The sequence below is a fragment of the Ostrinia furnacalis genome, unplaced genomic scaffold, assembly GCF_004193835.3.
Source record: "Ostrinia furnacalis isolate ACB-3 unplaced genomic scaffold, ASM419383v2 OfSCF6924, whole genome shotgun sequence".
Taxonomy (NCBI): domain Eukaryota; kingdom Metazoa; phylum Arthropoda; class Insecta; order Lepidoptera; family Crambidae; genus Ostrinia; species Ostrinia furnacalis.
In genome coordinates, this window is record NW_021137163.1 from 58,125 (window position 1) to 72,606 (window position 14,482).

A 14,482-nucleotide genomic window follows, 5' to 3' on the forward strand; every position below is an offset into this window, starting at 1 on the left:
GCGACTCTTGCTATGGGAATCAGGTCCTAACTGTAGTGACTCTTGTCCTTCCCAGAGCGACTCTTGCCACGGGAATGAGGTCCTTACCAGAGCGACTCTTGCTACGGAAATGAGGTCCTTACTGTAGTGACTCTTGCCACTAGAATGAGGTATCCTTGCCGGAGTGAGTGTTCCGGCAAGGATACCTCATGCGGCGTGGCGCCTGTGGCGGGTCGGGAGCCTAGTGCCGGGGCCGGCGTGGCGCCTGTGGCGGGTCGGGAGCCTAGTGCCGGGGCCGGCGTGGCGCCTGTGGCGGGTCGGGAGCCTAGTGCCGGGGCCGGCGTGGCGCCTGTGGCGGGTCGGGAGCCTAGTGCCGGGGCCGGCGTGGCGCCTGTGGCGGGTCGGGAGCCTAGTGCCGGGGCCGGCGTGGCGCCTGTGGCGGGTCGGGAGCCTAGTGCCGGGGCCGGCGTGGCGCCTGTGGCGGGTCGGGGCTCACCAGCGTCCGCAGCCCCTCGAGGCGCAGGTGGCGGCGCGCCGGGCAGGCGGCGTGCAGCAGCTGCGCGCGCACGGAGCCGCCGGAGCGTGCGCGCGCGCGTGCGGGCGGGTGCGCGCAGTAGCACGCGAGAGGATCGCCCTCTGTCGAGCCGAAGTTCTCGATCTGCGTGCCGAGAGCGAGTGGTTGTAAAGTCAACACGGTTAAGAGCGTTTACGCGAAGTGCGGCGTTTCAAGGGGCATCATTGGAAATGATTCGCGCGCGGCGTTTTTTAATAGTTTTCAAATGTTTATAGCAAAACAATAACAATGAATTATATATCGTTTCAAAGTAAATATTTTAAAGAAGATGTTATTTTATTATGTTAAGCTATTTTTATGTTGAATTAAAGAAGAATAATGGTGTAAAAATCACTTTGATTTTTGGGTATTTCACGTTCTTTGAATTTGTGATTTCTTATTGTAAAATGCTTAAATCTAAGAATTTTCTCAACTATTTGCCTAAGGACCTATGCTATATGATATAAATGTTTGTTATATAGTTTTCACAGTATTTTTATAAAATTTTCAGCTTGTAAACTGACGCTAAAGTGGAAATTTGAAAACCTGTGTGGACTTATCTTGATAGAATTCTTAAAGACGACGAAATTGCCTAATTATTTATGCCTATAACATATTTGTAATGTAACTTGTAACGGGTTGAAAAAGTACTGTTTTTGCGCCAAACGGCGTAAACGCTCTTAAGCCTTGATCACACGTACCGAGTAAACGGGCGAGACAGTAAAATGTTTACTCGGTCGAGACAGTTGGGTGAGCGAGTCACATACTCGAGCGCTCGGCGTAATGTTCATACACACCGAGTACTCGGCCGAGAGCTCGCCCGTTTGCTCGGTACGTGTGATCAAGGCATTATATCCGTTGTCCAGTACTCATAGTACAAGCTTTGCATAATCCTTGATCACACGTCCCGAGAAAACGGGCGAGACAGTAAAATGTTTACTCGGTCGAGACAGTTGGGTGAGCGAGTCACATACTCGAGCGCTCGGCCGAGCACCTCGGCGTAATGTTCATACGCACCGAGTACTCGGCCGAGAGCTCGCCCGTTTGCTCGGTACGTGTGATCAAGGCATTATATCCGTTGTCCAGTACTCATAGTACAAGCTTTGCATAATCCTTGATCACACGTACCGAGTAAACGAGCGAGACAGTAAAATGTTTACTCGGTCGAGACAGTTGGGTGAGCGAGTCACATACTCGAGCGCTCGGCCGAGCACTCGGCGAAATGTTCATACACACCGAGTACTCGGCCGAGAGCACTGTCTCGCCCGTTTACTCGGTACGTTGATCAAGGCTTTAACAGGCTTACAGGGTTCTTCAATGGAACAATAATCTATTACTCAAACTTCAACCGAATCAACGCAGATCGCCATCGCCGACGCGATCATAGGCCTATGCACATGTTGATTTGGTTGAAGCCTTATTCTTTTGAGCGATGCCAATGCTGAGCGACTACTGTTCGCCCCTAAATTCTAATAAGAACGAACGGAGAAGGGAGAAGGCAGCCAAATATGGACGATCGGACGCGGCAATCTTCGGTTTTTTCTTAGCGTCTCCATTTTGGAAATATTGGAAAAACTCTCAAGTAACGCAAATTGTAGTAAAAACGCGACAGGCTATATCTAAGTACAAGTGCTCATTGTTCAGAAACCAAAGCACTAAAGTTGGAGAATGTTACCTGTGGAAGACTGGGCCAACAAGTGATCTCGTTGTGACTGAGATCCAACTGCCGTAGACTCGTAGGGTATGACGTCACGTATGACATCGACCTGCAACAACATTCAACGTGAAAGGTCAACAGTTCTACGAGTTATGTCCCCGCCCATTGACACTTAAGTTTGGCAATTCTGAAATTCTGATGTGCTATAATGTATTTATTTATTTATTATTTATTATTCATTATTGAGCAATTACATATTTGATCCAAATAGCGTCCTAAATCCTCTTTAGGTTTGTCTAGACACTATGTATGTCTTTAGGTATGTACTGTATGTGACTTTGTTGGTGTACACCTAATAAATAAGTCAAATACCGGTGACTTTGGTTATCCTACGGATCTCTTTATTTCTTATTTTACGGGAATGAGGTCCTTACCGGAGCGACTCTTGCTGCGGGAATGAGGTCCTTACTGTAGTGACTTCTTCTTCTTGTCGTGTCGACAACAAACCTACACAGTGTCAGCCCAAAACTGCGCTACAAGAGTGGCGTTGTCAGCAGCATTCATTAAATCCTTCTGAGTACAGTCACAGAATAAGTAATAGTACATGGCAGGTACAGAAGGATTACTCCGCAAGACGATTTAAATAAATGCGAGTCTTGCTACGACACGATACAGTGGAATTCAGCTTGCACAGCACTACGTACCTACAATTTTATTCACCTACAAGTTTTGTCTCTTTCTATCGCGTGCCTCTGAACTCTTCTTACGCTGTTAGGGTTGCTGTTTAGTGAAAAAATAATTAATCTACTTATTTGTAATGAGGTACGTATGTAGGTAAGTACGCATTCATTATGGAAAACCTGGGGAGAGGCCTTTGTCCAGCAGTGGACGTCATTTGGCTGAAACGAACGAACGCATTCTGAGCAGTAGTCATAGAAGGTTAGGTTCCTATACTATCCTAAGAATTATTGATTACCTACATGGTCAACATACCTTTCAGCATCTTTAGGAAGCGAAAAAAAAGATAAATCCGGTAGATTTATTTTCGAATTTAAACACCCAAACGCCGCACAATATTTCTTTCTCTTTATGTCCATTTTTAAATAATACTTCGATCATAGAATTATAATAATACTACAACGCACGCCAGCGTCCTGACGGGCGCGCGCGTGACACCCGACTGATATAATACCCGCCGGCGGGGCGCTTCGCTGTAGGTAATTATCGGATGTACCGCGCGGAGTGAGCCAGGCCTGGTACAGTTGCTCGGGCACTCAGGGCACGACATCATGTGCTTCATCGACTGGGGAACAAAACCGCACCTGCACTCCATGTTTGAGCCATCCAAGAATCCCCACCTGGCCAGATTGTCCTTACTACGGCCAAACTGCATCCGAAGTCTATTTAAAGACTTCCAGGTAAGCCAGGGGAGCTCATGTCCACTGTAGTGACTCTCGCCACGGGAATGAGCACCTTACTTCAACGAATTATAAGCCATAGGACATGGATCAGATAAATTTGTAGGGAGTCAAGCAAAGCGTCCGGGGAAAGAAGCCCAGAGCAAGTACCCGCGCGCTCTCCCGAGATTTGGTTCGTGCGCCGTGAGGCAGGAAGAACCATGGGTGGTCTGAAGAGCGACTCTTGCTAAGGGAATGAGGTCCTTACCAGAGCGACTCTTGCTGCGGGAATGAGGTCCTTACCAGAGCGACTCTTGCCACGGCAATGTGCGCCTTACCTCAACGAATTATAAGCCATATTGAGCCGCGTGAGCCGCGGCGCGCGGCAGGCGAGCGGCGGCGGCACGCAGGTGAACTGGTTGTGAGCCAGGTTGAGCGAGGCAGGTGACTCTTGCTACGGGAATGTAGTCCTTACTAGAGTGACTCTTGCCACGGGAATGAGGTCCTTACCGTAGTGGCTGTTGCCACAGGATTGAGGTCCTTACTGTAGTGACTCTTGCTACGGGAATGAGGTCCTTACCAGAGCGACTCTTGGTGCAAGAATGAGGTCCTTACCAGAGGGACTCTTGCCACGGGAATGAGGTCCTTACTAGAGTGACTCTTGCCACGGGAATGAGGTCCTTACCAGAGCGACTCTTGCCACGGGAATGAGGTCCTTACTAGAGTGACTCTTGCCACGGGAATGAGGTCCTACCAGAACGACTCTTGCTGGAGCTTTACCGGTGCCTTATCGGAGCGAATGTTGCCACGGAAATGAGGTCCTTACTAGAGCGACTCTTCTTCCGGGAATGAGGTCCTTACCGCAGCGACTCAGGAGTCGCTAAGTCGTGTGACAAGTCACGGGAATGTGCACCTTACCAAAGCGACTCTTGCTACGGCAATGAGGACCTTACCTCAACGAATTATAAGCCATATTGAGCCACGTGAGCCGCGGCGCGCGGCAGGCGAGCGGCGGCGGCACGCAGGTGAACTGGTTGTGAGCGAGGTTGAGCGAGGCAGGCGACTCTTGCCACGGGACTGTGCGTCTTACCGCCGAGAATGTAACCTCTACGACGAAGCTCGACAGAAGATGCTAGATGCGATATGGAAAGCCGAGCAAGGACCTGTTTACACCCGGACCTCACGAGTAGTCGCAGTAACTGGATCGCATTAGTGTCAAGCCCCAGAAGGGGGAGAATTGACTAAGAGAAGGGACATGGATCAGAGAAATTTGTAGGGAGTCAAGCAAAGCGTCCGGGGAAAGGAGCCCAGAGCAAGTACCCGCGCGCTCTCCCGAGTTTTGGTTCGTGCGCCGTGAGGCAGGAAGAACCATGGGTGGTCTGAAGAGCGACTCTTGCTACGGGAATGAGGTCCTTACTGTAGTGACTCATGCCACGGGAATGAGGTCCTTACTGTAGTGACTCTTGCCACGGGAATGAGGTCCTTACTGTAGTGACTCTTGCTACGGGAATGAGGTCCTTACTGTAGTGACTCATGCCACGGGAATGAGGTCCTTACTGTAGTGACTCTTGCTACGGGAATGAGGTCCTTACTGTAGTGACTCTTGCCACGGGAATGAGGTCCTTACTGTAGTGACTCTTGCTACGGGAAAGTAGAGCTTACCTCAACGAATTATAAGCCATATTGAGCCGCGTGAGCCGCGGCGCGCGGCAGGCGAGCGGCGGCGGCACGCAGGTGAATTGGTTGTGAGCCAGGTTGAGCGAGGTGAGCCGCGAGCCGGCGGCGGCGGGCGCGGGCGATTCCAACGGATCGAGCTCGCCGCGCCACGCGTGCGGGCGGCGGGCTTCCGACCAGCTGTAGGCAAAAAGTACACATTATTCAAATTCAAATTGTGTTTATTGTGAAATCACAGGTACATAAGTCAGTCAAAATTTGTATAATAGATCAGCTGTGTTCCGCCGCATGGGCATACAATAATGTAAAGATACAGAATTGGTCAAATTATATTTTAAGAAATTGATAGGTAGTAAAATCTATAACCTATATTATCACCAAAAAATTTTTATTGTTATTCTTATTTCTAGGTATTAAAGCAATAAAAATAAGCTATGCATAACCCGTGCGCAAAAATACACTTAAATACTTTTTTTTTTGTAAATCCTACTTAATATTATAAAGGCGAAAGTTTGGATGTCTGGATGTCATGATGTCTGGATGTTTGTTACTCTTTCACGCAAAAACTACTAAACGGATTTTGTTGAAACTTTACAGTTATTGTTTATATCCCAGATTAACATATAGGCTAACTTATGACGATATGTGACAAATAAATTTAAATAAATAAATAAGACGTCTAAAAAACGCCATCTACCTATCTTCATTGGTTAAAATCTACAGCGCTGGACAAACTCTAACGGGGGTAAAACGAGGTCCACGCGAACGAAGTCGCGGGCGTACATACATATTATACATAGAAAATACCCAGACCCGTCACAGAAATTAAAATTCATCATTTTAATTTCTGCCCGGCCGAGAATCGAACCCGGTACCTCTCGGCATAGTAGTCCGTTCTGAACCACTACACCAAATGGCCGACATAGAATTTCGTCCAATGGCCAAAATGTGATAGTTAAAACAAAACTCACACAGCGTGTCCTCCACGGCCGGCCACGACCACGGGCGCGTCGTCATCGGGCGCCTCGCTGTCGCTGCGCTCGATGGACGGACTGCGCGACGAGTTCTTCTACGGACGAAGACATATCATTAATAGCATATAGCTGTGATTGAAATGTTTGGGATAGGGGGGGACAGTCTGGTTCAGGGGGGACAGTCTGGCTCAGGAGGAACAGTCTGGCTCAGGATGATAATCTAGACCAGGGGAGACAATCTGGATCAAGGGGGACAGTCTGGACTAGGGGGGACAGTCTGGACTAGGGGGGACAGTCTGGAACAGGGGGGACAGTCTACACCAAGGGGGACAGTCTGGTTCAGGGAGGACAGTACGGCTCAGAGGAAACAGCCTGGACCAGGAGGTCAGTCTAGCTCAAGGTGACACTCTGGACCAGGAGAGACAGTCTGGCCCAGGACTATCTAGCTCAGGGGGACATTCTGGCCAGAAGGGTACAGTCTGGCTCAGGGGAGACATTCTAGCCCAGGGGTGACAGTCTGGCCCAGGAGGACAGTCTTGCTCAGAGGGGCAATTGGACCAGGAGGGACAGTCTGGCTCAGGGGGGACATTCTTGCCCAGGGGGGACAGTCTAGACCTGGGGGACAGTCTGGCCCAGGAGGACAGTCTTGCTCAGAGGGGCAATTGGACCAGGAGGGACAGTCTGGCTCAGGGGGGACATTTCGGCCCAGGGGTGACAGTCTGACTCAGGGGGGACAGTCTGGACCAGGAGGAGACAGTCTGCCTAAAAGGGTACAGTCTGAACCAAAGGTACAGTATGGCTCAGCGGGGACAGTTTGACGTCGCACTCACCGACTGGTCTGCGCTGCGCTCTGCGGCCTCCGGCTCGGCGGGAGGCTGCGGGGACGCCTCGGACGGAGACAGCGCCGTTGGGCTGCTGCATTCGCTTGTATTCTGGAAAGCAAGCGATCAATCAATATTCTTGACAAAAAATGGAGCTATAGTTTGGCTCAGTCAACGCCTGAGGAATGGGAGCGGCACGGCAATGTCACCCACATTGCAGATTATGACGTGGCAAATCCAAAACATATCCGAAGCCTCGCTGATCACCAAAGTCACCGCGATATGGAAATAATTGGGGGAGGCATATATTCATCAGTGGAAGTCCTGTGGCTGAAATGATGATGATGAAGAGTCGAAGTTTAGTTGCAGATGTATCGGGGTAGCACTGAAAACACCTGTTGGTCCAGTCTAGCTTATGTTGCCATTTTGCTTACAAGTGTTTTCCGTGAAACGCCTCCAATGACTGGCGTTGACGGTCGGTGCTATCCAGTTACGCGCGATGGCTTCGACACTGATATATCCATTTGACACCTTTTTTACGAAGAAAAAATGCACGATGCATACCCACTAAAAGACCCTGGTACTCCGTCCACCATAAGTGGGAGGAAACTGTTAGATTCCGGACAGCCTTCTCTACCACAGCCCCTCCTGTATCGGTGTGACACCTAAACCAGCCAGTTTGCCAACTTCCATAGTGACTTGTTTAATTTATTTTTTAGCAGTGATAGCGCTTACCGCTTAGCGCGTCGCCATTTTGTTTACAAGCGCTTTTTTCCGCCAAACGCCTCCAATGACTGATGTTGATGGTCGGTGCTATACAGTTACGTGCAATGGCTGAGAAACCGCAGCTTGTTGTTGGACACGTCTAGCGTCGTCAGCGCCGGCAGACGACTGTCTCTGGTACTGCTCCGAGTCTAGCTTGTTGTTGACTGACCTCGTCTCCCGCCGGCAGCGACCTCAAGTGGTTGAGGGCGGCGCTAAGGTCGCGCAGGGCGGGCGCCGTCCATACAGCTGGCGGGAGCGCGCGTAGTTTGTTTTTAGACACATCCAGTGTCGTCAGCGCTGGCAGACGACTGTCTCTGGTACTACTCCGAGTCTAGCTTGTTGTTGACTGACCTCGTCTCCCGCCGGCAGCGCCCTCAAGTGGTTGAGGGCGGCGCTAAGGTCGCGCAGGGCGGGCGCGGTCCATACAGCTGGCGGGAGCGCGCGTAGTTTGTTGTTGGACACGTCCAGGGTCGTCAGCGCTGGGAGACGGAACAGCTCTGGTGGTAACTCTTCGAGACGATTGTCCTGGACAAAATGATATAATGCACAAAATGTATTATCGTCAGTTGCGATCAGACGCGAAACTGTCTGTTGGGTGATGGTGTTGGTCCTTCGAGCCGGATCTTCATCATTTGGCGATGAGGTGGACTGCGTCAATGAAAACAACACTAAAGTCCAGGTTTGTTGACGAAAAAGTTATCTACGGCTGTGGTTGCAATTAGATATTGTCAAACGTTATAAGACTATTTGCTGTTGGTGAATGTCGCGGGAATTGCCTGGATGCGGGCGGCGCAGGACCGTTCTTTGTGGAAAATCTTGGGAGAGGCCTTTGTCCAGCAGTGGACGTCTTTCGGCTGAAACGAACGAACGAGCTCTGGTCCAATCGCAATTTTGGTTGCAGAAGATGCACATTAGCAGGGCCGTCTTTAGCCTACTAGGGGCCCTGGGCACTTACGGATTAAGGGGGGGTCTTATCATCTGGAAAAAGGTCTTTTGAGCAGACGGGGGCCCCTTCCGTCGCGGGGCCCTGCGCACGTGCCCAAAGTGCCCAGTGGGAAAGAGGGGTCTGCACATTAGTTCATTGCATAAGATGCCCTATTCTCTAAACTTGTAAGACTTTTCGCCTACCTGTAAATACAAGTCTTGAAGTGCAGGCGCCGAGTACACGTCGAGTTTGGCGCGCTTTCTGAAACATAAATTGAGAAATAAAAACTTATGAATAACTGCACTGAAAGTAACTTGAGAGCCAACTTCGTTTTTAAAGTCGTTTCATAATACTCGTAAAAGAAATATGATGATAATGATGATGTAATAATGTACTCACTTGCGCGTACGTCCCTTGGGTTCTTCGTCAGGTGGGTCTCCGCTGCGCGGGAGTCGCTCTAGCTTGTTCTGCGCCGCGTTCAAGTACCTGCCATGCAATAAACATATTTAATTTAATTTATTAAATGTACATTTATATATTTTTTAGTCTGTGGTTTAGGTTTTGTCAGAATCTTTGCACTCAAAAGTGATTTTGACTAACGTCCTTGGTCAAAGCCACTTTTAACTGGACCATTCAAAAATGATATTGACCAAGGGCATCAGTCAAAACCACTTTTGACTGATTTTTGCAGTCAAACGTGGTTTTGACCGATTATGAGTTTTGACTGTAACAAATACACCAAACTTATGCCTGTGTTTTCAATTGATTATCCTACACTTGTTTATTTGTTCAAACAAAAAGAGTGGATACTACTGCTCAAACGCAACAACCATATTTTAAATCCTTCTCCATTCTTGCCTTCTGAGCTCAGCAGCTCACCTTAAACTGACGAGCATGAACAGCTCACCAGGCAGCGTCCTTAGTTCATTGTTGGCCAGGTCGATCCTTGTCAGAGCCAGGAGGGCGCCGCTCTTATACAACTGTTCCAGAACCCTCCTCGCTCGTCCCATGTCCTCACGAGCTCGGTAGCTCACTCACCGCAAGCCGACGAGCGTGAACAGCTCAGCAGGCAGCGTCCTTAGTTCATTGTTGGCCAGGTCGATCCTTGTCAAAGCCAGGAGGGCGCCGCTCTTATACAACTGTTCTAGAACCCTCCCCGCTCGTCCCATGTCCTCACGAGCTTGGTAGCTCACTCACCTCAAACTGACGAGCGTGAACAGCTCAGCAGGCAGCGTCCTTAGCTCATTGTTGGCTAGGTCGATTCCTGTTAGGGCCAGCAGGGCGTCGCTCTTATAGAACTGTTCTAGAACCTTCCCCGCTTGTTCCATGTCCTCACGAGCTCGGTAGCTCACTCACCTCAAACTGACGAGCGTGAACAGCTCAGCAGGCAGCGTCCTTAGCTCATTGTTGGCTAGGTCGATTCCTGTTAGGGCCAGCAGGGCGTCGCTCTTATAGAACTGTTCTAGAACCTTCCCCGCTTGTTCCATGTCCTCACGAGCTCGGTAGCTCACTCACCTCAAACTGACGAGCGTGAACAGCTCAGCAGGCAGCGTCCTTAGCTCATTGTTGGCCAGGTCGATTCTTGTAAGGGCTAGTAGGGCTCCGCCCTCGCTGCCCAGGCGCTTGTTAACGCGCAAAGCCGCTGCACGTAGCCAGGACATCCTGAGATACATGACAGTTATTAAAGAAAGCTCCTTCATTTAGATAAATATGTGTATTACAACTCGATCGAGCTAACTGCACACTCCTCTGGAATGCGACTAAGGGGATGAATATCACCTCGTAAGGGGATGAAAATCACCCTCTTAGGGGATGAAAATCACCTCTTAAGGGGATGAAAATCACCTCCTAGGGGGATGAATATCACCTCGTAAGGGGATGAAAATCACCTCCTAGGGGGATGAAAATCACCTCCTAGGGGGATGAAAATCACCTCCTAGGGGGATGAAAATCACCTCCTAGGGAGATGAAAATCACTTTCTAGGGGGGTGAATATCACCTCCAAAGGGGATGAAAATCAGCTCCTAGGGAGATGAATATCACCTCCAAGGGGGATGAAAATAAGCTCCTAAGGGGATGAAAATCAATACCTAAGGGGATGAATATCACCTCCAAAGGTGATGAATATCACCTCCTAAGGGGATGAATATCATCTTCTAAGGGGATGAAAATCTCCTAATAGGGGGATGAAAGTCACCTCCTAAGGGGATGAAAATTACCTAATAGGGGGATGAGTATCGGCTCATAAGGGGATGAAAATCACCTCTTAAGGAGACAAATATCACCTCATAAGGGGATGAATATCACCTTATAAGGGGGTGAAAATTACCTCCTAGGGGGATGAAAATCTCCTAATAAGGGGATGAAATCACGTCTAAGGGTGATTAAAATCACCTCCTAAGGGGATAAAAATCTCCTAATAAGGGGATGAAATCACGTCTAAGGGGATGAAAATTTTATCCTAGGGATGGAATGGGTCCAAAGTTAGCACCTGATGGCGGGCAGCGGGCACTTGAGCTCGCGCCAGTTGACCATGACGGCGGTGGAGGGGCACAGCGCGCTGTACGTCAGCGCCGCGTCCTGCTCTTTTGTCCCGCGTCCTTGGTTTTTGAGGAAAATCACCTCCTATGGGGATGAAAATCTTCTCCTAGGGGGATGAAAATCACCTCATAGGGGGATGAAAATCACCTCCAAGGGGGATGAATATTACCTTCTAAGAGGATGAAAATCACCTCCTAGGGGGATGAAAATCACTTCCTAGGTCAAAGTCAAAGTATTTATTTGCAAAGAATAGGTACAATGGTTTAGTTTAGGGGGATGAATATCACCTCCTAAGGGGATGAAAATCACCTAATAGGGGGATAAATATCACGTCTTAAATGGATGAAAATAGGAAGAGTCTTAGGGGGGGGGGGGGTGAATTTAACCTCCTAAGGCAGTGGTTCTTAAACTTTAAGTCACGAGAAATTTCTGTCTTGTCAGGGACCACTTTTTTTTCAAAATCCTATTTATTTATTTATTAGGTACACCAACAAAGTCACATACATGATACACACATACACATCCTATGAAAGGGGAGGTCGATTTTTCGCCCACTGTACGCCGTTTGCGTTGTGTGAACTCGACTCATCACGTCACGTCACTTGTTTATTACGATGTCTTCGCGGACCACTTGGAATGCCTCCAGGGACCACCAGTGGTCCGCGGACTACCGTTTAAGATCCACTGTCCTAAGGGGATGAAATGGGTCCAAAGTTAGCACCTGATGGCGGGCAGCGGGCACTTGAGCTCGCGCCAGTTGACCATGACGGCGGTGGAGGGGCACAGCGCGCTGTACGTCAGCGCCGCGTCCTGCTCTTTGGTCCCGAACACCGCGTCCGAGACTGCGGACTTGTTCAGCTTGTAGTCCGGGTCTGGGTACGCCTGTGGACGTGGACAAGTTAGTACGACTCGAAGTTCGTTTGTTCGTTCGTTTCAGCCGAATGACGTCCACTGCTAGACAAAGGCCTCCTCCAAGGTTTTCCACAATGAACGGTCTTGCGCTGCTCGCATCCATCGCATCGACTCAAAGTAATGATGGATAATCGAAGTCAAAAGACAGTCTAGAGTCAAAACTCAAAAGTCAAGTCAAAAACAAAGTCAATGTCAAATCTTTTTAAGACAACGGGAAAGTCAGTAAATAAAATAAAATTCATTTCAATGCCAAAATTAAGAATCACAGCTCAAGCTAAAATCATGGTCAAAAGATATGGTTTCAAAGTCAATGTTGAAAGAAAAAAAACAAAAGTCAAATAAAAATCTAATGTCAAAGCCATGAAGTCAAAATGACAGGCCAAAGTCAAAGGTCAGTTTAAAGTCAAACCCAATTCAGAACCGCAATTCCAAATCAAAGCAGCCGGCGGCTAGCGGCGCCTCCGCCAGCGCCGAGAAGTCGTACCTTAGTGGCCAGCAAGCTAGCCAGCAGGTCCGCCAGCGCCGAGCAGTCGTACCTTAGTGGCCAGCAAGCTAGCCAGCAGGTCCGGCAGCGCCGAGCAGTCGTACCTTAGTGGCCAGCAAGCTAGCCAGCAGGTCCGGCAGCGCCGAGCAGTCGTACCTTAGTGGCCAGCAAGCTAGCCAGCAGGTCCGGCAGCGCCGAGCAGTCGTACCTTAGTGGCCAGCAAGCTAGCCAGCAGGTCCGGCAGCGCCGAGCAGTCGTACCTTAGTGGCCAGCAAGCTAGCCAGCAGGTCCGGCAGCGCCGAGCAGTCGTACCTTAGTGGCCAGCAAGCTAGCCAGCAGGTCCGGCAGCGCCGAGCAGTCGTACCTTAGTGGCCAGCAAGCTAGCCAGCAGGTCCGGCAGCGCCGAGCAGTCGTACCTTAGTGGCCAGCAAGCTAGCCAGCAGGTCCGGCAGCGCCGAGCAGTCGTACCTTAGTGGCCAGCAAGCTAGCCAGCAGGTCCGGCAGCGCCGAGCAGTCGTACCTTAGTGGCCAGCAAGCTAGCCAGCAGGTCCGGCAGCGCCGAGCAGTCGTACCTTAGTGGCCAGCAAGCTAGCCAGCAGGTCCGGCAGCGCCGAGCAGTCGTACCTTAGTGGCCAGCAAGCTAGCCAGCAGGTCCGGCAGCGCCGAGCAGTCGTACCTTAGTGGCCAGCAAGCTAGCCAGCAGGTCCGGCAGCGCCGAGCAGTCGTACCTTAGTGGCCAGCAAGCTAGCAAGCAGGTCGGGCAGCTGGTGTCGCGCGCACTCCCGGACGGCCAGCCCGTGCGGGTCGGAGGCGCCGGCCGCGAGCAGCGCCTCCGCCAGCGCCGTTTGCCGCCCACGCACCGCCAGCGCCAGCGCCGACCACGGGAGGTCTCCTGAGAATGGTACAAGCATATCACATAGAAATAGCAGTACATAAAAACTAAAAATATCATTTGGTCCTTCGAGCCGGATGTTTATTTATTTACTAATTTTTAAATTATAGCCTAAAATATGCTATTCTGATGTATGAGTATAAAAAATATAATTATAAAGATCCATGTCGTCAATAATTAACGAACATCCATTCATCCATACATCGTCACAACAAATCACATTTATAACATTTAGTAGGAAGGAGTGAACAGTCAAACCTGTACAATTTAAGGAGACTCATAATCTATCTGTGAGTAGAATAAATAAGTTAAGTGTTAACATATCAATACTAACTGTCAGCGCTGCAGCCGCGTTGAATAGCCGCCGATGCGCTGCGCGAGCGCCGCCGCTCCCGTTCGCCACTCTCCTGCCACTAAAATAAATTTTAACAATTGAATAATGTTAGTTAAATTACCCTATTTGTATTCATGTCAGAGTATAGATAGGGTAAAGATGTTGGATGGCTGACAGCATAAATTAAATAAATCGTCACCTAAGCGTGTGGGTTAGCCGCGGGCGCATCCGGCGGCCAACAGCCGGCGTTGTAACCTCGCGTCGGCGACGGCGACGGCGCGCCACACAACTGTCGCCTTAACTTTGAGCAACTCAACTTAGCGAGCGACTTGGTACCTTGGGAAAAAGCGGTTCACGGTCTCTTTACTTCTGTGTGTCACTTCATATCGGTTCTGAACAGCTCACTTGCTTGGACTGTGACTGATCTGCCTTGGCTTTGTCTCACTTTGGCGTGATAGACGACTGCTGACCTTGGCTTGAGAGTAGTCTCCTTGCCTTTGTGTCCCACATTAACTGTGTGTCTCACCTTAGCATGTGGGTTGGCAACGGGTGCGTCCGCTCTCGCGCCGGCGGC

The 14,482-nt window shown here is 49.9% G+C and overlaps 3 protein-coding genes across 3 annotated transcripts in view; all 3 read right to left on the reverse strand.

Annotated features, from left to right (window-relative positions):
• Positions 1 to 430: 430 nt before the first annotated feature.
• Positions 431 to 10,073, reverse strand: LOC114362912 (leucine-rich repeat serine/threonine-protein kinase 1-like). Its single transcript, XM_028318496.1, has 12 exons — positions 9,943 to 10,073; positions 9,145 to 9,231; positions 8,949 to 9,006; positions 8,172 to 8,345; positions 7,065 to 7,166; positions 6,232 to 6,329; positions 5,249 to 5,440; positions 4,540 to 4,671; positions 4,097 to 4,145; positions 3,925 to 4,040; positions 2,208 to 2,298; positions 431 to 637 (listed from the first exon to the last, which is right to left on the reverse strand). Exons 1-12 carry the CDS (start codon positions 10,071 to 10,073, stop codon positions 431 to 433), a joined length of 1,437 nt encoding a protein of 478 aa, XP_028174297.1.
• Positions 10,074 to 10,256: 183 nt separating this feature from the next.
• Positions 10,257 to 11,323, reverse strand: LOC114362903 (leucine-rich repeat serine/threonine-protein kinase 1-like). Its single transcript, XM_028318485.1, has 2 exons — positions 11,237 to 11,323; positions 10,257 to 10,407 (listed from the first exon to the last, which is right to left on the reverse strand). The coding sequence occupies exons 1-2, from the start codon at positions 11,278 to 11,280 to the stop codon at positions 10,257 to 10,259; spliced, it is 195 nt and encodes a 64-aa protein (XP_028174286.1). The 5' UTR covers positions 11,281 to 11,323.
• Positions 11,324 to 12,000: 677 nt separating this feature from the next.
• The window catches only part of Lrrk (Leucine-rich repeat kinase), a 33,729-nt gene continuing 31,247 nt past the window's right edge, over positions 12,001 to 14,482 (reverse strand). Inside the window, exons 10-12 of the mRNA XM_028318486.1 lie at positions 13,909 to 13,987; positions 13,411 to 13,574; positions 12,001 to 12,168 (exon numbers count right to left, since the gene is read on the reverse strand). Of these exons, the coding sequence (XP_028174287.1) occupies positions 12,001 to 12,168; positions 13,411 to 13,574; positions 13,909 to 13,987 (411 nt within the window). The remainder of the gene's footprint in view (positions 12,169 to 13,410; positions 13,575 to 13,908; positions 13,988 to 14,482) is intronic.